This window comes from Aethalodelphis obliquidens, unplaced genomic scaffold (assembly GCF_003676395.1).
Source record: "Aethalodelphis obliquidens isolate GAN/ISIS:26980383/991018 unplaced genomic scaffold, ASM367639v1 scaffold86, whole genome shotgun sequence".
NCBI classification, from domain to species: Eukaryota; Metazoa; Chordata; class Mammalia; order Artiodactyla; family Delphinidae; genus Aethalodelphis; species Aethalodelphis obliquidens.
Window position 1 is genome coordinate 3,589,703 of NW_020838030.1, and position 21,345 is coordinate 3,611,047.

At 46.4% G+C, this 21,345-nt stretch overlaps 1 protein-coding gene across 7 annotated transcripts in view; it reads right to left on the bottom strand.

Annotated features, from left to right (window-relative positions):
- The window catches only part of ATG7 (autophagy related 7), a 237,546-nt gene that overhangs the window by 200,591 nt on the left and 15,610 nt on the right, over positions 1-21,345 (bottom strand). For 4 of the 7 annotated variants that reach the window (XM_027093765.1, XM_027093768.1, XM_027093763.1 and 1 more), the window contains exons 2-7: positions 20,210-20,379; positions 19,679-19,733; positions 12,654-12,771; positions 10,731-10,808; positions 7,255-7,371; positions 5,828-5,977 (exon numbers count right to left, since the gene is read on the bottom strand). In XM_027093765.1, coding sequence (XP_026949566.1) covers positions 5,828-5,977; positions 7,255-7,371; positions 10,731-10,808; positions 12,654-12,771; positions 19,679-19,733; positions 20,210-20,369 — 678 coding nt within the window. In that variant the 5' untranslated portion in view covers positions 20,370-20,379. Of the gene's footprint in view, positions 1-5,827; positions 5,978-7,254; positions 7,372-10,730; positions 10,809-12,653; positions 12,772-19,678; positions 19,734-20,209; positions 20,383-21,345 lie in introns of all 7 variants that reach the window. The other 3 variants (XM_027093764.1, XM_027093766.1, XM_027093769.1) reach the window with 3 other exon arrangements.

The window sequence follows — 21,345 nt, forward strand, 5'->3', positions numbered from 1 at the left end:
TAACATGTGAGTAAAACCTAACAAATCCTGTTTATATCCATCATCTCTTAATTCTCACAACCATCTTATGAGGAAGAGGGGGAGGAAACTGAGACTCAGAGGTCACAGCCCACGAGGTCGCAGGTGGACCCAACATCTGCCCTTCCTACGCTGTCATGTCGTGCTGTGAGCTACTGAGAAAAACGTGGATGCTCTTTTTCCCACTGTGGGAAGCATTCTGACTATAGGAGGTAAGATAATTCACATGTGAAGGGGCCGCCATTCCCCAGCCTCATTTCCATTCTCCTCACCTATAAAATAAGAACGATACTACACACTCTGTAGGGTGTTGGAAGGATTACTGATACCACGTGTGAGTGACCAGCTCTGTGCTGGACACACAGTCAGAACTCAGAACGTGGTAACAGCAGCCGCTGCTGACTGAGTGGACAGTGCGCCCCCTTCAGGGACAGGCACCCGCTCCCTCCCAGCGAGCTGGGGCTCCGGACCTGAACAGGCAGTACCTCCAGATGCAAAGGTCCCAGCTCTGGCTGGGAACAGAGATGGGCCTCCCACCTCCAGATCTCAGCAATCCCACAGCCTTCCTTCCCCACCAGGGCAGGCTAACTCCTGTCCTTCCCTTCAGGTTTCTCTAAGTCAGGGACCCAGAGAGGATCCAGGAACGCGTTTCAGTGTTCTGTGGATCCCCTGACGTTAGATATTAGATGCTTATTTTTTGGTGGGCAAGGATGGTTGCTTCCACCAAATTCTCAGAGGTTATACGTTTGACCATCATCCCTTCCTCAAATTAAGAATTACTGCTCTAAATTACCCACAGCAGATCACACACCTCCCCCATACTCTGTCTCCTGTCAGACCACCAAGCACGTCTACGACTCATACTACATATTGACTTTAGGTGCATAGACAATTTGGAAACGCCTTCATAAGCAACACAGCCTGAATCAGAAGACCATATGAAACAGAACACTTATAATGAGCCCTAGTAGGAGTAACCTACCGCTTGTGAAGGCCTCCTATGTAAGGGGCACTGACCCAGGTATTTCACATATGTGAGCTCCAACCCTCACAACTCATACACTCACGCCCTCAGTCCCCCTTTGTATTTACACACCAGACATGATACCATGGGATGTAGATGCAATGGTGAAAAATCAGACAGGATGCCTGCCCTCACGGAGCTTACGCTGACATGGGAGAAGATCAAAGGCCACTCAAGAAAATGTACAGTACCATTGGGCTAAATATTACAAAGAGGGGCCACACAGCACTATGAGAGCCCACCACGGGCAGCATAGACCTCTTCACAGTGGCCGGGGGGGGCCCCGAGGAAGCACGAGTAAGTTTCAATCTGAAGAAAGAGTGAACACTTCACTGGGCAAAGGGCAGGTGTGGAGGTGGGGAGAGAAGAGGCGGAAGAGAAAGGAGACAGGAGTTCTGGGCAAAAGGCATGTGCAAAAGCCCTGCAGCAGGAGGGCACCCAGCACCTCTGAGGGGAGCACAGAAGGACTTGGGGCTGGATCCACACAGGGGCCAGGCCATGCAGAGTCCTGTACGCCACGGGAAGGAATGAGGTGTCTATTCTTAGAGCACGGGAGAGAAGGCATCGCTATGCTTCAATCTGAGAGTGACATGATCAGATTTGCTTTTCAGAGGACTGCCTGGGGTGATATGGGGATGGACTGGGGGGAGGCCTAAGCAGCACAAGGAGCCCCATTAGGAGGACCTGCAGGAAAGCAGACAAAAGACCATGAAGCTCAGATCGGGGTGGTGGCAGAAGAAACGCAAAGGCGGAAGACCGACAGAAGTTTAGGACACGAAATCTATGGGACACGAAGGTGGTAAAAGACGGAGAGGTGTCTAGCAAGCTGCCCAGATTTCTGGCTCTCGGGACTGGACGGATGACGGTGTCATCAAGACAGCGATGCCCAGAAGAGGGCCAGACTTGGGCGAAGATCATGATTCAGCTTGGAGATACTGAATTCGAGGAGCTGGAGAAGGCAGCAGGGGGCTGGATACCGCAGTCCGGGGGTCCAGAGGAGGTTCAGGCTGGAGAATGTGGTCACTAGGGTCGTGGGCACCAGACTCCCCCAGAAGAGAAAACAAACTGAAAAGAGAGAAACCTGGAGGGATTCCAACAGTTCTCCAGCTTATCCGTGAGGACAGCAGGGCTCACAGAGGAACAGTGGCTTCTCGGGAGTCAAAGTCCTGGTAAGAGGAGGCAGGAAATAATATATGAAGCCAGAGAACAACTGCAGGGGCTCACACTGAAGACAATGCCTATTTGTGGAAGAACAGGATAAAAAATCTCAAAGAAACTTCATGACTCAAGGAACACGAAAGAGCAACTGGAATTATGTGAAAGCAAGTGAACAAGATCCATGCCATAAAGGCCGGAGTGACCTCAAGTGAAGTGATACGTAGGTTTCACAGAAATCATTTCTTCAGTGCTCTGCTCAAGTCCACAAGTGATCCTGCCTGTCCACAAGGAACTCTCTCCTCTCTATATGCACACACCACATGCCCATTAAGTGTCTGGCATTACACTAAATGCAGAGGATGTGCTGTGGGGTATAACACGGTCTCTGTGCTAACACTGCTCACGGGCTGGTCGGTGATACGGGCAAGGCAGACAAGCAGCAAACCAAGATTACACGCGAGCCCAGTCACTGCCAGGAGAGAGGCTGCTACCAGGACACAGAGGAGGGATATCAAACAGTACAAGGAATCCGCCAGCACTTCCCAGGGGTGATGAACCGGAAAGGGGGTGGGGTGAGGCATTAGCCAGGTGCAGGAAGGACAACGGACAGGCGTGACTGAAGGTGGGAAGATGGGGGGAAGATGGGGGATTAGGGGTGTCTGGAGGTCACAGTTGCAGCCACAGCATAGGATGCATCTTGGGGAGCATCAGAAGGTAAGGCTAGAGGGATAGGCAGGCGCCAGGTTTGAGGAGGCATTGAATGCTAATTATTTCTAACTTTATCTTGAAGTCAACAGGAACCACAGAAGGGTTTTAAGTAGAAGAGTGACACAATGCAATTTCTGTGTTAGAAAATGCGTTTGGGCAGCAGTGTGGGGAATGGATGGGACATTCAGGACCACAGAAGGGAGGTCTGCCAGGAGGCCGTGAAACTCCTAAGAGCCCACCAATCTGCACAGCTTCTGGTGATCCTGTCTACAAGACTGGGCACAGATGCACAGATAAACAACTAAAAGTATCATCCGTGTTATTTCGTTGGCACTTCTCTTCCGTGACTTGAGTTTCTAGTTAACTTTCCACAAGTCAATGTCTCATCTCCCCTAGAAGGCAAGAACAGGTATAATCATATTTCATAATTTCTGGCTCATAGGAGGTGCTCGGTATATGCGCTGAGCCATGCCAGGCTTTCCTGAGATCAACCTTAGCCAAGCGAAGGATCTGTGTCTAAGTTGGCCAGTGGCTGGCCTCCAGGTCGGGGCCCTGGCGAACACGCCAAGACCGCTTCAACGGAGACTCCAGAGAGTCGTCCAGTCGTTAAAAACTGGCTGCTGCTGATAGGGCTTCCCTGGTGGCGCAGTGGTTGAGAGTCCGCCTGCCGATGCAGGGGACACGGGTTTGTCCCCTGGTCCGGGAGGATCCCAGGTGCCGCGGAGCGGCTGGGCCCGTGAGCCGTGGCTGCTGAGCCTGCGCGTCCGGAGCCTGTGCTCCACAACGGGAGAGGCCACGACAGTGAGAGGCCCGCGTACAGCAAAAACAACAACAACAACAAAAAACTGGCTGCTGCTGAGAAAGAAAGAAAGTGAGCACCTGCTATTATGCTGGCATTTTATCCACATCATCACGTTTCTCCTTCAGCAGCCGTTTAGGAGGTAGGATTAGCACCACAGAACAGGTAGACCCAGGTGAAGAAAGGGTGTGCAAAATTACCAAGTTCACGGAGCTACTAGGTGGCAATGCTGGGTATCAAAGCCAGGCTTATTTGATTCCAAATGTCAAGCAGGGACCGCCTCTCCCCCAGTAAGGTAGATAGCTAGTGGGAAGCAGCCGCATAGCACAGGGAGATCAGCTCGGTGCTTTGTGACCGCCTGGAGGGGTGGGATAGGGAGGGTGGGAGGGAGGGAGACGCAAGTGGGAAGAGATATGGGAATATATGTATATATATAACTGATTCATTTTGTTGTGAAGCTGAAACTAACATACATTGTAAAGCAATTATACTCCAATAAAGATGTTAAAAAAAAAAAAAAAAAGAGAATGGAATGGAAGAAAGTGCAAAGGCTTTGGAATGAGACAATTCGGCCGTGTGACTCTGAGTCTCATTTTTGTCAAACAGAAAATGCAGATACTGAGAATACCTATTTCACCAAGTTATTACGCGATCCAGTACATGAAAGCCCCTTTTAAACTGTCACGTGCTCTGCAAACTGTTATTTCAGTAGAGCTGCCCTCTGGGGAGGACCACGCATTCACCACACACAACGTGAAATCCAGCTGCTTTGACACCCAGGCCGTTTCGCCCCGCCTGCCGTCACAACACGGCCTCGCCTTCGACTGGGCTTCAAATCATCAATGGTTGGTCTCGCGGCTACTAATTTAGCTACTGTTCCGTGAACATGCCTGGGGTGGTGGTGGGGGGGAGAATTTTAATAAAAATCCAGTCCTCAGTCATCAATTTAAATAGGGCTCCCTCTGAAAAACAAAACGCTAATGTGTTTGAGAAAAAAAGTGTACTTACAAAAAGGTATCTGAAGTTCAGGCTAAGAGTCAGGGCGCCAGGGAGAGGCCTGTCTCTTCTCAGCTCTGATATATCTACACAGCGACTGAAATTCTCCCACTTAATTTCAAAACTGCATAATACTCATCACGAATTTTTTTATTTTTAACTTTCAGTGTCTGATACAGCTAAGACACCTTACTATGTATCTCATCACGTCGAAAACACACAGTACTCTTTCCCTCATTCAAAAGAATTGTATTCAGGGCCTGGGACAAGGGCTGGCCACCTCGCTGACACAGATACGTCAGACTTGGTCCTTGCCCTCTGAGAGCCTACAGCCTAACAGCACAAAAGGCACTGTATGCAAGCGAGTGAGTGGAGCAGGCAAGGGGGAGGTCGGGGGGCAAGGGCAGTGAGGTCAGAGGGGACAGGTCACACCTGCCACACCATGAGACGGCCTCACCGTGGAGGCAGGGTTTCAGCAAGGGAGAGAGTTTCTTAGAATCCACACAGGCAGGACCTCTTTCAGGAAGACGATAACAACACGAGGACAAAGAGAGATGGAGGAAAAGTTCTAGGTGTATTTGCTCAGGGGGCATGTCTGGTGGAAAACAGCGAATCTTAGCTGGAGCAATGGTTTGTGAGGAAAACAGTGGAAGATGAGGCAGGCAAGGTGGTTTGGAGGCAGAAGGAAGACACCGTGGACTCTTGATCCGTGAACGACACAGGGAACGTGAGGGGTCTGAGGGAGATCCTTCCCACGGGGAAGCAAGAGACTCTCACTGTCCAGCAGTGAGAGGACCGGGACCTGAACTAGCATGGTAGCTCTGGCAATAAATGAAAATATAGATACAAAATGTATCAGGAAGAAAAACAGAAATAACTTTACCACTAAGAGGAAGCGAGGAATCCAAAATTACTCTGAGGTGTCACAGAGCTAAGAAAATCTGGCGGAGGAGCTGATCTGGGAACTGCAGGGGTGGAAGAGGGTAAAGATAAAGAAATGTTCTGAAACGTTCTTTGCAGGGCTTAAGAAACCTAAACGAGTACAAATTTTGCAGTGGTCTATCATAACATGAACATCAGATTTTCTTAATGGATAATAAAATGATACTCAAAGTTTCTCTGACCTTGGTCCTCTGACCTTGGAAGAAATCACTGTAGTGTTTAAGCAAGGAAACCAGCACCATGGTCTCATCATACTTGATTAAGAAGTAAGGCAGTGCTGGGACTCCTTCTGTTTGACAAAGATCATCATATGCTCGTTCAAGGGCTTGAATCTGAAAACAGGAAACACTGAGTTATTCTCTAGACAATTACACATCTAGTTCTGAGCTAAAAATTAACATAAAATAAAAGGTATTACTTTCAAGCCAGAAGACTGTAAATGACTGATCACACTTTTGCAGCAAACAAACGTAAGAGTGCCCCAAATCGTACCACCTCACTTTTATATGATGCTTTCCACGTGCATGGTGAAGTGTCTCAGACAGGGGCACAAAGGGACATTGTATGGGACAGCAGGATGGCTCCCGGTTCCCTAAGTTGTCACCACAAAGGTTTAGAGAGGTAGCCGAACGTTATCTCTCCTGTGACAGCCAAGCATGAATCTACCACAGATGAATTTTTCCTTGACCCTTTCTATAATTTTTAACAGCTTTATTGACACATGCTTACTTCACTTACAATACAACTGACTCATTCACAGTGCACAATTCAATGTTATTTTTAGCATGTTCACAGGAATTTGCAACCATCACCCCAATAACTTGAGAACATTTTTGTCCCCATTAAAAGAAACCTCAAACCCATCACCAGTCAATCCCTAGGAATACTCTTTTACTCCCACTTACATTTCTCCTTAGAAAATTAATTCCACAAAACCATAACCTTTGACTTGTCTTAGTAACTGAGCTTACTATTATTTTTAATTAATAAGGGCTGCTCCCTGGCTTCGGAATTCAGGGTTTCAGCGAATGTCGCGCTTCATGAATTCAAGTCACCTTGCCACTCAATCTTTGCCTCAACAACAATCAGAATTTGGGGGGTGAGGGTCTGTGTTCTACCAACCTGATTATTTTCATTGCTCTTCTGGAAACCATCTCTAATGACCTTATTATCTTTCTTCAACTGCAAAGACTAGCTCTGCATGTACTGTTCTTAATGTAGAAGCTCTGCAACTTGGCGCAAAGGAAGGAGATCTTCTATTTGGTTTCAAAGACTCTCTCCCCAAAGTATATTGCCTCATGATCCCCACACTGAGAGTGGAGACCACACTTTGGCAAATTCCTGCAGTCTTTCAAAATGTTTCTGTAATGCCTCCCTACTGCCTTTAGCATTTCAACCAATGTTGCTGAGAACCTGGAGGAGCGCTGCTCACTCTTCAAAATGCGCTTACAGACACTGTGCAGGTAAGTCTGCTTCCAGTACCAGCTTTGGAGGATTCCACAGGAACCACCTCTTCAGCCAGACGAGTGCCAGCGTGTCTTTAGAATGAGCTAGATAAACTATTCATGCACGTTAAACCCAGTTTTACCCGCATTTTATTTGTTGATACCTGTGCTGGTGAGAACCTTTGATCCAAGCCCACTGGCCCCCGAATGAGGGGTATACTCTCTGGAAGGCAGAGAGCGGGGGAGCAAAACCAATAGTAGAAGTGGTACTTCTTTAGATCCTAGAAGAAGCAATATAATGTATCAGAACAGCGCCAATGGTTAAACTGAAATGCACCTATTAATTTAACTTCCCAGTAGCTACGTAAGACAGAAAACTTTAACGCACGCAAGATACAACCAGCTTGTCAGAAATTCTCATCTCCAGCAGAACTCATGATAGGATATGGAAACTCTGTGTTCATCCAAAATATTCCCACACACCACACACTAATATATCATGATAGACATAATATATTTTATAGGCCACTTGCTAACAGGAAGTATTCAATAAGTAATTGACATTGTCGGCATCATTGTTTAATACACAAAATCACCCTGGGAGGTAACCGTTATTGTCCCATTTTATAGACAGGAAACTGAAGCTTACAGAGGGGTGAAAAAGCTTGAACAAAACAAAGATACTAAGTGGCAGAGAGGAGAGCAGAATTCTACTTCCAATACTTAGGCTCCTGTCCACGGTTCCACACATACACCATCTGTGGAGGTACGACCTCCAAACAGTTACCACTCTTTTCACAACTGAATGAACTAAGCATGCTATTAAAGTTATTAAAATGTTCTATTCCTAACTATATATGCCTTAGATAATATAATGCCGTTTTCAGAAACGCCATGTTGGTGAAATTCAAGTCAACGACTAAGCACTTGCTGTGTACAAGGCAAAATGTTAGACACTCTGACAATAAGAAGATGAATAAAACCCAGTCCAGCCCTCGGGCAGCTCAGTCTCTGCAGGGAGCAGAGATAAAGTAAGTACATGATCAGCTGTATGAGTCACAGGAGAGCTTCCACAAGCTAAGGAGCATCGATGATATAAGAGGTCACATCTTCAGGGGTGTATGTGGCTGCCCCCGACCAGGGGAGGTGATGAAGGGGCAGTGACCTGTGAGGCTGTTCTAGATGCCATTCCCACTCAGGTCAAACGCTCTCGCCTCTGAATTCCTACACCAGGTGTGGCCTGAGTCACTCACATGGGAGGACTCCATGGTTATGTGGGTATCTGACAGCTTCCCCGCCAGTCCGTTACCACTGACCACTATGCAGTTTATTTGGCTACTTAATATTTCCTCTCGAATCTTGCAAAGAATAAAGAGGGGATGGCTGGTTGAAGACTTTTCATTGAGATATAATTCACGTACCATGAAAGTCGCCACGTTAAAGCGTACGAGTGGTTTTCTACTACAGTGACAAGGTTGTATCACTATCCCCACCAATTTCAGAACATATTCATCACCCCAAAAAGAAACCCCAACAGCAGAAGCTCCCCATTGGTTTATTAGTTAGAAATACCATTCATAGAAAACTCTTCATTCACCTCATTCTCATCCCCCGGAAACTCCTAGTCTGTTTTCTGTCTCTATGGATTTGCCTGTTCTGGGCTTTTCTAGTAAATGGAGTCATACTAGATGACTTTTTAAATATAAACTTACACATAAACGTGTGTCCAGATGAAAAAGTCTAGTAATTATAGTTTCCACAGTCTTTAATTCTGCCCACTAATTGATCAACTAAAAACAAATTCCCTTTAACAACAGCAAAGCAAACTGAAAAACTGAAATTTTAATAAAGTGTCTGTACCTTTGAGTCCTAAAAAGAGTAGAAAGGAAAGCAGAAAACACCTCCAGAGATTATTCTCTCTTCTTTGTATTTAAATGATTTGTCAGAATTGATCTTTAGTAAAAGGTTAAACAATTCAAGATGAAGGACTTCACAGTTTCTAAGAAGCTTCATCAAGTCATCTTCAGAAGTCAAAAGGCTTGAATTTCTTAGAATTATTTGGGGATACAAAGGATCTGGATTACATTAAACATAAAGCCCTTTGTGTCTGATGATTTTTTAAGACAGAGACTTTTAATTTTTTTAAAGTCAGGCTAAGAATGCTCAGTAGAAAGGGCAACAGGGCCAATGCACATAATGACTCTGGGAAATGCCTTAAAACTTTAAGTGGGAGCTAAGACTATTTTCTCAGTTAAATGCAAATTGTCAATTAGATTATACTAACTAGAATTCTTGGTACAGAAAATGTATTGATGTTAAAGTAAGAAAACCAAAGTCTTTAATTAGCACTGCTTATATTTATCCTAGTACTGAGCTTACAAAATTACTCAAATTTACAAATTACTAATGCCAAATTGGGCCTAGTAATCCCCTGAAGAATTTGAACCTTTTTCTATCTCGCCACTATCACACAGAAAGCATTTTAACTTGTTGGAAAATGTGCTCCTTGTAGATGGCCCCCCGGGGTATCGCTTCCAGTGTGGACCCTGTCTCTCTCTCCTTTGCCTTGGGCGGTACATCAGAGAGGCAGCATGAGTTAGAAATGGAGGACTAGTTCGTGGGGGACGAAGAAGGCAAGACCTATAACTGGCAAACGAAAAAAGGAAGAAAAATGTAGGGAAGAGGGTTAATATCCAAAACGGATGAACCTGGGGTGAAACAGCCAACACACTTAATACGTGTCAACATCAGTACGTTTACATGCCCACCCCAAAAAATGTATTATAAAGAAATAAAGAGGAAAAGAAAATCAGCGTGGCTGACGTTGTTCACTGTAACATTTTTTTATAATAGTGAAGACTGACAACAACCTAGACATACCCGAGTCTAAAGAACATACACTTGACAGAATATTATATTGTCAACATAATTATAAAGGATAAATTAGTTTTATATGTAGATATATGGATACACACATGTATGCATATATGTGTATATACACACACACATGTGTGCATGTGTGCATGTAGCTGGTACTTCTACAATCGGCCCTTACCTTCCTCCCACTTTCCCCATCACCACGACCAGATCCTTTCCCTGCTTCCCTAGGCAGCAGATATTACCCGAATGTGATTTTTTTCTCCTCTTCAAGGCTACCCTTAAGGTTCACTTTAATTAGGTTTCACTTGCAAAAAATATTTTTCTTTCTTAAAAAGACACAGTTGTGTGGACAAGCTATGTAGGGTGATCCCCTCTCATCTAGAAGCCACCTGGGGATGGCTAAGATCCCTGAGTCGTTACCTGTTCCTCGAGTCGATGGACCCAGCAACTGAGCTCTGCAGCGCTGAACTTAACAAAGACATTAGCAATGATGAACTGTGGTCTGGAACCCGACTCTGTCACATCCTAAATGATGAGAGTCAGGCAACAACCACCAGTACAATCAGTAAGAATGAATTAATTTTGCATCAGTGGTAAGGGCCAGCACCATCTGGCCACTAACAGAGCATTTCTTTAACAGCCATGACTTGACTAACACAAGGGAAAAGCTTCAGGGAGAAGAGAGCAGACTGACCCACTGGCGCACTGGGCTTGGCCAGGGCAGTCTGCAGTCTAGATGCAGCCGAGTCCGTGGACTTACCGCAAATGTCAAGAGGAGGAACTTGTTGAGGAGGACAGGGTTGTCAAGAGCAGCCCCCGATCTGATGGATTCCCAGATCTGCCAGAAGAAGGAAAAGCATCAAAGCAGGTGCCAGGGCCTCCTCCCTCCCAGACACACGTGGAGCTGCCCAGCAGCAAGCCCTTCCTGCCCGCAGGCCCAGCACCACTCATCATGGGCAGTGATGTGCGTCACCACTCACTCTGCCCCCTTCACACTGCCTCTCCCCCAGCCCCACTCCCTGCAGACTGAGGAAAGTCAGAGAACCCAGAAGCCTCCTCTCAGTGGGGCTCAGCATCAGAGGAGGCAACCAGCCTGTTTACGGCTTCGTTACTTCCTTCAACAAATATTTACTTATTCTCAACTATAGAGCAAGCACATCGGGGCTACAGAAATAGGAGACACAGTCCCAACCCTCAAGAAGCTAACAGGCTGTGAGAGAGCCAGGCGTCAATGTCTGTACACCACTAGGCAGCAGGTGCCCTCACAGGAGGGGGGACAGTTCCTGGGAGGAGCCCTGACCTCAGCTAAGGACACGGGAGGGAAAGGAGCCAGGGAGGTGCTCCGGAGGCAGTGATCTGAACTATGTACAGGGATTTCTTAAAAGTCTTATTTGGGATTATCTTTCCCTGAAGAAGAAAAAAAATCAAGAGTATGGATACTCAGCACGGACTGTGACTGGAAGCAGAAGCTGGTCCTGGTCAGCGGCTGCTGATTGCAAGATGTTTTAGTAGTGAAGACTAGTTGCTAAACTTTGTGTCACTAAGCAAGACAAACAGTTGTGTCAATAAGAGTCATTGCCCACATGTGAGTGGAAGAGGGAAACAAGGAAAGAGAAGTTCCTGCTATTGAAATAATAACCTTGGAGGAGCTGGACCACAGGAGAGGAGGCCCCGCTTCTGAAAAACCAGGGTGGGGCAGGAACTGCTGGGGGTTGCGGGAAGCTGAGCCTCGGATGAGGGATGAGGATAGGATTCCTGTGGGGAGCAACGTGCTTTTTTCGATGATGGCCTAAGACCTGACCCACCTCTTTGGAGTCGGCCTTTGACATGTGCAGCCAAAGCAGGAGCCCAGGAGCAGTCGAGCCGCAGGCCAAGTCAATCAACCATGGTCACCCATCCCAGGGGACGGGAAGGACTCCCTCCTCAGGCCAAAGGCAGGAGACTTCCCTCTCTGACCACGACCCTCACATAAATCAGACTCTTTTCTAAGACTAGTGTGAAGACCATCGACTAAGTGGTGTTAGAGGGGCTGGGATAAACTGCCCCTCATGTATTCCTCACACTAACTCAGACGTGAAGAAGTAAAAGAAAGACATTCCAAGCAGAGAGAACATCATGTCCCAAGGAGAGAGGAGAGAACAAAAAGTGGTGAAGGAAGGAATTCTAAGTGATTTGCTATGACTGGATCAAAGACAGCGAGGGCAAGAGTGACAGGACAGAAAGGCCACAGGGCCACAGAGGCCAGGCCACAGGGAGCCTTTAAATGAGACGGAGCCATGTAGGTTCAGCCCTGAGGACCCTGGAGAGACTGCATGATCAGTTATGACAGCATTGCAGTGCTCAGAACCAGAAAGCCTCTTCAAGGGGCGTGAAGAACAGAGAACCCAAATGCATTCAGACACAGGAACAGAGCTCACAGAGAGAGGTCAAGCTGCTGCAAAATGCTAACTAGAGATCAGCAGCAGAGCCTTCACACCCTGCCCTGCACTGACCTTCCAGCCTATCCCCAGGCGAGAGCCTCGCTGCCTCCCCCCTGACCTTCCCGTCAACACAGAAGCCCAGTTACGCTTGAACACTGGCTATATACTAGCTTCTATAACAGACTCATGCACCTCAGGATCAGAGGCATCATGCCTGTGGGACCATGGAAAATATGACAGGTACCTTATGTTTCCCAGCTAACCTCGTTTGCTGCTTGTTCCAGAAGTAGCTTCTTATCTGCAGCCTTGAAAGCCTCAAGTGTGTTGGTGTTATACAGCGTTCCAACCGCTGGGCAGCAGTGGGCTGGTGTGGGAGCACTCCTGGATACAGAGAAACATGTTAACAGGCGCAGCTGGGACTCAGAGAGCCAGGGACTGACAAACAAACCAGACTACAATGGGAGACAAGGACAGTGCTCTGCAGGGCAAAGAGAAGACTGATTCATATTTCTTTGGAAAAAGATGAATATCGGGCTTCCCTGGTGGCACAGTGGTTGAGAATCCGCCTGCCGATGCAGGGTACACGGGTTCGTGCCCCGGTCCGGGAGGATCCCACATGCAACGGAGCGGCTGGGCCCGTGAGCCATGGCCGCTGAGCCTGCGCGTCCGGAGCCTGTGCTCCGCAACGGGAGAGGCCACGACAGTGAGAGGCCCGCGTACCGCAAAAAAGAAAAAGATGAGTATCATTGCTTAAGAGGTAAAAACAGGCACTATACCCCCCCGCCAAAGCCTCTATATTTCCCTTCCCCTAATCCCTCGGCATGCTCTTCTTCCACTGCCCCCAAATATAAGCTATTTTCCCATTTTAAAAAATTCTTTCCCATCTCTCACCTGAAAGCGAAACATGATTTATGGAGCTTCCTCTGTGCCAAGAACTATACAAGGTTTCAGTTCTCACAAGAGTTTGTTCTCTGACTTCAGGTTTAAGTAACTTGCTTAAGGTCACATAATAGGCAGAGCTGGGGCCTCAAATCAGAACTGGTTGACTCTAAGGTACTGTGTTGCCCACTCCCCACTCAAGCACTCCCAGGCGTCAACGCCCTGCTGCAAACCCTCCTCTTCCAGGAAGCCATCCATCCTGCCTTTCTCTGGTAATGAGCATAATTTATTTTAGAGTGTTTTCAAGACTAACATTCACACACCCACCCTGAGGACAGTAAGCTCCTTGAGGACAGGGGCACGCCTCCCTCCTCTGCTTATCCCATGCCCTCTCCTGCCACAAACAGGCTGTGCATGGAGCTGCTACAGGGCATGGCCCCATGCGCATCAGAGCCAAACAATGCGATGAGACACGCTGCACCTGGGCCACCTGTGTGGCCATGTTGTGCCACATGTGTGTCACATTCTGCACTGTCACCGAAGGCTTCAGAGTAATCAAGGTCAGGGGAGGAGAAGGATGAGATGATACTGAACACAAACTCAGATGGGGAAAAAGCTGGTCTCATCTCTAAAATGATTAACTTGTGTTTCAGAGGTTACAGATGCTAAATGAAAACAGTGCTCATTTCATTAGTAGTTGAATACTGTGGTCACAACTACTGCAGAGAGGATGCATTTTTACTGATTACACTGATGGTAGCTGTATGGTTTAAAAGACCCAGAGTTTCTTCCTTTGGAGTCTGAGTAAAATTGGTTTGGGAGGTGGGGAGTGCTGCAAGGAGAGAGCTAAACCTAGAACAGGTGTGGAGGGGTGCAACAGGTGTGGAGGTTCCACCAAATGCTAGGTCCTGGGAGAGAAGTAACTTCCAAAGGCCAGAGCCTTCCTTCGGGAGCTGACGAGTCAGCGGATCACAGGCTGTTTGTCACCACTCTACCCCAATAGAAGAATATTCTTCATCCAGGTGAGATAAGGACATCAAGGATAGTCTTGAGGAGAAAAAGAAATCACAAAGGGACAAGATTAAGCCTAGAGGGAAAAAGAAGGAAGCAGAGCAGGTGGTAAACTAGGCCTTCCACATTCAGACGTGGCTTTATGAAATGACTGCTGAAACAGAGGGAAGGATGCTCTGATTGAATCCGGTTCCCTCCCTCCTAGAGTCCAGATGTCCCGGGTGTGCGAATCCAGGCCAAAGCCTTGCTCTGAGAGCAGAGGAAACTAAAACACAAGAATGCAAGCAGCTGCCAGGACGGCGACACTCCTAGGACATGAGTCCTCGTGCGAGTTAATTACCGAGAACAAGCTCAGTTTCAAAGGAGAAGCATTTTTCATGACTAAAGTTCCACCAGGGGAGGCGGCCAAGGGAAAGAATTTAAGAAGCGATAATGGGAGGGAAAGCCATTCTAGCAGTTTCTCCAGGTTCAAGTTCCACTCGTTCTACAAAGAGGTGGTTCAGATAAGGACTGGAAAGAGTCCTAGACTTGGAAACTAGAGAATTCAGTCCCAATCCTGATCCTGGATATTTATGAGTTCAGTTTCCTAGGATTCCATTTCTATGGAATATCCAGAGCAGCCAATCCATAAAGCCAGAAAGTAGATTCACAGTTGCCTAGCGCTCAGGAAAGGGAGGAGGGAGGGATGGAGAGCGACTGCTAAGGGGTACAGGGCTCCTCTCTGGGGTGATGAAAATGTTCTGGAATTAGACAGTGGTGGTGGTTGCACAACCTCATGAATATACGAAGAAGTGCCGAATTGTCCACTTTAAAAGGGTTAATTTTATGGTGTGTGAAGTGTATCTCAATAAAGTGATTTTAAAAAACCAGAATTAGAAATCTTCCCCAGCTCTTAAAGCCAACAGTGAACTCTCAAAAATGTACACACTAACTAGGTAAAGAATGGATCCCACAAAGGCCTAAAGCCTGGGCCTGCCTGGGGATGTTCCCTCTGGACATCTGGCCTTCATGTCTCTCAGTCTCACGGTGATAACTCAGGAAAGTACCGTGGCTGTTCTGGAATCTCCTGGACAAAGGCAGGCATGCGGCCAGAGCCTCCAGGACAGACAGGCAGTGGGGGTGGCCGGGATGGAATAGATTCCCCCAAAAGAAGCACAGAGGTCGCTTTTCACACCCGGAGAAAGCTTTGCTACGTGTGTACAGCTTCACATGCCCGTGGGGAGCTTTGGGAACCTAAGTCACACTCGGTCTGGGGGCACGACTGCGTTACTTACTGCTTTCTGTAACAGTGTCTGAGTTTCTGTCCGTCACATCTTGCAACAGAGTCCATTGGTGCCTTTCCACCAACCACACCACATCCCGCTTGGACAGCCAGGGCCTCAGACTGCTTGTGCAACTGACACTAGCAACTACCTGAGCAACCAGTACACGTCAGACCTGAGTTAGGTGCTAGCGAGACAGCGGAGAATAAGGGAGCCTGTGCCCTGCACAGATGATTTCGCATCTGAGTCTTATTTCCTCAGCTACTACTTAAGTTCTTTGAGGGCAGGCGTTATGCCTTCTATTTCTCTTATTAAGTCCAACTTGAGGCTTAGAAAAGAAAAATCTTTCCTATGACTACATAGATAAATGTTCCTCAAAGGAATGGACTTCTTTTTCTTTTTACCAGCTTCAAATTTGTATAGAGATTGTCCACCAAAATCTATTTTCCTTTCCTTCAACAGAAATAATTCTCTGATGCTTGTAGCTCAGCACCATGTCTCCCAGTCTTCCCTGCGAGAAAGGTGAGGCCTCGAGCTCTCCCTGATGGAATCTGAGGGGGGTGATGCACAGCCCCACCCAACGAGGGCCTTTAAGAGAGTGGGTGTGTCTCTTCTGATTTTCACTCTGGTTCTCCTCCACCTCTATCTATTGCTACCAGAAGGTGACAATTCAGTTTTCAACAGCACACAAAGGCAAGCCCTCCAGGACGATGGAGCCGTAAGAGGGAAGAAGACTGGATCCCCACCCTGGACTATTAAGGGGGTAAGAAAGAGACTTCCTCTGTGTTTGGGCCATTACGTGTTGGGGTCTGGTTCATCAGTATGCCCTACCCTGAGACAGCACCCTCCAGTGCAAGACGGCTGGTGCCTGATAAAATACTACTTGACTGATAACTCACTTAAAACAATGTAGAGAACGGGATCCTGTGCTGCTAACTACTGGCAGAGATCCATCAGGCTTCCAGGGTCTCAGAGTAAGAGAGATTTATCTGGTCCTGTGCAAAGCTGAGGTACACTTGGTATCTATTAAAGAGTACTAGGACTGTTAGCCCTTCGACTGTATCTTATTCTTCTCTGTATGTCCAGCGCCCATCAGAGTCTATTATCAAGACACAGAGGAGGCAATCAATAAGTATTTCTGAAATGACTATTAACTCTCCACGTTTATTCCAGCACTGCATTCACTGTAATGCCCATACCTGTCTTCTACCTCCATCCAGAGCTCCTCTAGAGTTCCCCATTTCTTAAGCCTTTTTATTCCTAACATCTACACATCCTGCATAAAAGGAGCGTTCGGTGTTGGATGAATAAGTTCATAAAGATTTTCCCTACAAACCCATGCAGATGTTCAGCAATAAAAGCAAAGAAAGAACAATAATAATGAAAATAATTTGGATACAAAAACCTCGTTTCTCCTGAGGAGCCCCAAGTGTCTTTATTAAACTTCCTAACTGTCTTGGTCTGCCTGAGAGGCTGTTAACACGACACCACAGACTGGGTGGCTACTAAACATTAGATATTTATCCCTCACAGTTCTGGAAGCTGAAAGTCCAAGATCAAGGGGTCTGCACAGTCAGGTTCTGGTGAAGATCCTCTTCCTGTTGCAGACTGCCTGCTTCCAGTTATGGCCTTGCAGGGTGGAGGGGGAGAGCTAGCTCTCCGGGGTCTCTGTTAGAAAGACACTAATCCCATTCACAAGAGCCCTGCCCTCATGCCCGCACCACCTCCCAAAGCCCCACTTCCTTAGACGATAACCCTGGGCACTGGCTTTCCAACATATGCACTTTTTTTTTTTTTTTTTTTTTTTTTGCGGTACGCGGGCCTCACTGCTGTGGCCTCTCCCGTTGCGGAGCACAGGCTCCGGACGTGCAGGCTCAGCGGCCATGGCTCACGGGCCCAGCCGCTCCGCGGCACGTGGGATCTTCCCGGACCGGGGCACGAACCCGTGTACCCTGCATCAGCAGGTGGACTCTCAACCACTGCACCACCAGGGAAGCCCACCATATGCATTTTTGAAGAACACAAACATTCGAATCACAGCACCAACCATCCTAAGAAAAGGGGACCCAGAAAATCACAAACTTTTAAAACTGGAAGGAATATTAGAAGCTGGGAGCTACAGATGAGGAAACTGAAGCTGAGAAAATGAAAAGGACTTATTCCAGGTAACACAGTTAATCAGCTGCAGATACCAGGCCTTCAAGCTTCCAATCCAGGGCTCCTATGTCTTATTCTTGCTCATCTCCCCCAGTACCTACCACGGAGCCTCACACGAGCATTCAAAAGCCAAATCACAAATTATGACCAGGAAAACAGAGCAATTTGTGTGAAAGCCATAGCTGCAGGATCACAGATTTTCTTACCTCCTTCAACTAAAATTTCTGGATTGCTAAAGTTTAAGATGCTTCGACTTTGAAACAAGATCAAACCTAACTTCTGTGACCTGCATTTTTCTATAATTAATTGTGCCAAAGAATAAAATTATTGAAACTCAGAAAATAACAACTTTCAGTCTAGTATCAGAATAGACGGGAGCGAGGGTAGCTTGCAATAAACGCTGGACTCTCCAGATTAATGTAGCAGACTACACTGCTGCTATTCCCCCTCTACCAGCTCCAGATAATTCAAGGCTGTACAATGAATATATTTTCCTCATTATCTGGTAATTGCTCCAAAAGTCAGTCAGTCTTTCCCAACACAGGAGACAGATAACTAAGATTTAATTTGTTTTCAGAAGCAATCACAAGGATTTTTTATGGAGCAAGAAAGCTCTGAAGGGAACAAGAAACATCAACACATACCTTTTAAAGACATAAAGGCTAACATCATTTTCCATTCATGTTGCACAATTCAATTTCACAATTTGATTGTGATAGAGGAATAAAATGTATTGACTTTTGAAGAGATTTTTATTTTCTAATTCTAGGGAGACTTTATTTGAGATGCCCTAACCTTTGACTACCGCCATGTTCAGGCAGTCCTTAGCAAACACCTCTTCACTTTCCCCAGACTCCCTACCCTGATACAGCTGACACATGCAGGAGCAGGAAAAAGCTGCCCTCCCTCCCTGAAGCCTTTGACCCTTCAACTCTCAGTTATCCTAAAGCCTCTCAGCATGGTTTCTGCTCCACCCTTTTGTGCAGAATTTACTTTCTCAAACAACCCAATCAACAATTCCAGCAACCCTAGCACTGAACTCTGATGCTTCTGCTTCTGATGCTGTTGACCCTCCCTTCCCTTCCTGAAGACACCTTCTCTGGTTCTACTTCTCTGACAAGTCCCATCTCTTTGGTGAGTTCTGTGTCCCCTTGCCCACCCTAATCAGGTCCATTCACTATTCCAGCCCTTCACTCTTCTTACACTATAGTCTCTTCCCCTCTTACAGCCTCAGGACTTCTACGTGGATGACCCTCCCTCCTGGATGCCAGTGCTCCCTGGACATTTCTACTGGACGCTGTCACCTCAAACTCAACATGTTCTAAAACAAACTTACCTCCTGCCCAAACTGTATCTCCCTCCTGGCTTCTCAGTTTCTACAGAAGACAGCAAAATGCCCCCAGCTACTCAGACTGCAACTTCAGAAATACAGTTTATTTCTCTCTTACCCTTGCTTCCTAAATTTAGCCACATGTAACCTTGGGCAAGTCATTTTACCTTTGAACCCATGGTTTCCTCATCTGTAAAAGAGAGAAGAACCACACCTGGCAGGTCTGAAAGGATTATGTATGGAAAATAAGTCAATAATTAAGTCAATAAATGTCTCTCTTCTCTCCAGCAACTCCCCACGGCTCCCAATTAGTCAAAAAAATCTCTTTGAGGGCATATGTCATGTTTCTTTGTATATCCCTACAATGCCTCGCACAGTGACTTGTATACAAAAGTAGCCTAATAAACATTCATTGATGTACCTAATAGGCTGCGATACATAGCTGCTGAAAGAATGAATCAGATAGTCCTAAGCCTCTAGCACTTGTCTCTGTGCCATGGGAGGTACAAGAGAATCATGAGAAGCTGGCCCTGCTCACTGGAAGCTTCTGTAGTGCCCCACATGGCCCACCTACGATGAAGGTTAAGAATGCTCATTCCTTGCAAAACACAGTGTTCTTTATTTTATATTTTGAGCAAAAAATACTCACATGTCAAAAGCACTGAACTCCAATGTTAAGCGAGCTGGCAGCCCAGCAGAATCACCTGGACAGAAGCATTATCAAATAGTCAATTACTAGTCATTAATAGTGGCATTTATAACAAAAACGTTTGTGAGTAATTTTGCTCTTTTGGTTGAGCCCAAAGTGCCCCATCCAATACCTGGTCATCCAAACTAAACAGGGACATAGCAGAAGATGACAGATTTCATGAATTCAAAGAATTTGCCAAGAATACAAAACAAGACTCATCGGGAAAAATATTTCCAATCCCATCCCCCAGCAATACTAAGTAATCGGTATTAATTCTTTGGATTAATAAATTAGGTTCTCCCTTTCTTTTCCCCATAGGAGAAAAGGAGTGGAAGTGAACTTGGGTCAAAAGCCAGGAAGTAAAATAGAAACCAGTGAATAGTATTAATTATAAAAGTCAAGGACATCCCTTCCTGAGGGAAAGCTGACCCTATACTGGGCAGAGAAGGTAACAGAAGAGGGCAGAAGATGGAGTTCCCCATCGCCTACCATTGTAGTAATAACCCTTAATGTCCTTGGGAGCTTCATCCAACCGATACTCATTCAGCTTCTTCTGGGTCAACTCATGCCAGAATCCAACATCCAAGGCACTGCTGAAGGGGGCAAACTGCAATTTGGAGAGTCCGGGATCCCCCATAACTGCCGCCATTATTTACTGCCTGCTGAAACCAAAACAGAACACAGCAACAATGCACAAAACATGGTGAGAAACGACATTTGTAATCATGGGCTTAATCAAAACAAACAAACAGAAAGTAACGAGAGGTAGATGGGGTGCCTGAGGACACAACTTTGGAAATCAACCTGAGGAATCTGGCTATGTTGCCAAGTTTAGTCTCCTTACGACACAACTGAACTTCCTGGCCTTCACTTTGGTGCATCTCCCTTTCTCATTAAAGTTGGTCTGACTGATGCACTAGTGTTATTCCTTCTTCGACACGGTCATAGTCTCAAAAGTTTCTGCCAACCCGTGTTGTCCTAGGGAACTTTACAAGCACAAAACCTGAAGTCCAGCCAGTTGGCATCACAGCCATGCAAACTGTCTGGATTCTGAGTGAGGCAGTGCTTGAACACCCCAGCCAAGGAGGATGAAGAAGTTCCCCCACCCTAACTACAGTACCAGAATTTCTTCGAAATCTCATGTTTTGTCTTTCAAATGCAGAAAACTTGCATTTTACTCTACCATATATATTTTAATATTTCATTCTCCCCCTCAAATCATCAAATAAATTTGACTGTCCTGGCAATCAGGCATGTGTACACTGTAACTCCCCACATGGCCTGCACACTCTCAGGGGTACACAGACCCCAGGGGGAGAAGCACAACACTGCAGGAGCTTCGCAGTTCCAAAAGCACAAGTTGATGAGGTCACTTTCCATCCTGTCCAACTGCCGCAAGACAGATGAATATTTCTGCAGTAGAATGTATGAACGGTCACAACAGACGGATAAATTCAAAAAAAAAAAATAGACAGTTCACATCTACTCAGAGAGGTTTTGTTTGAGTTTTGTGCCAAGGTTATTAAACCCCTTTCAGTTTTCTAAACTTGTTAGATATTGGAATTAGAGACAAGGAGCTTTGGTCCAATGGTGACGACATGGTAAAATGCAAAGTGAGCGCTACA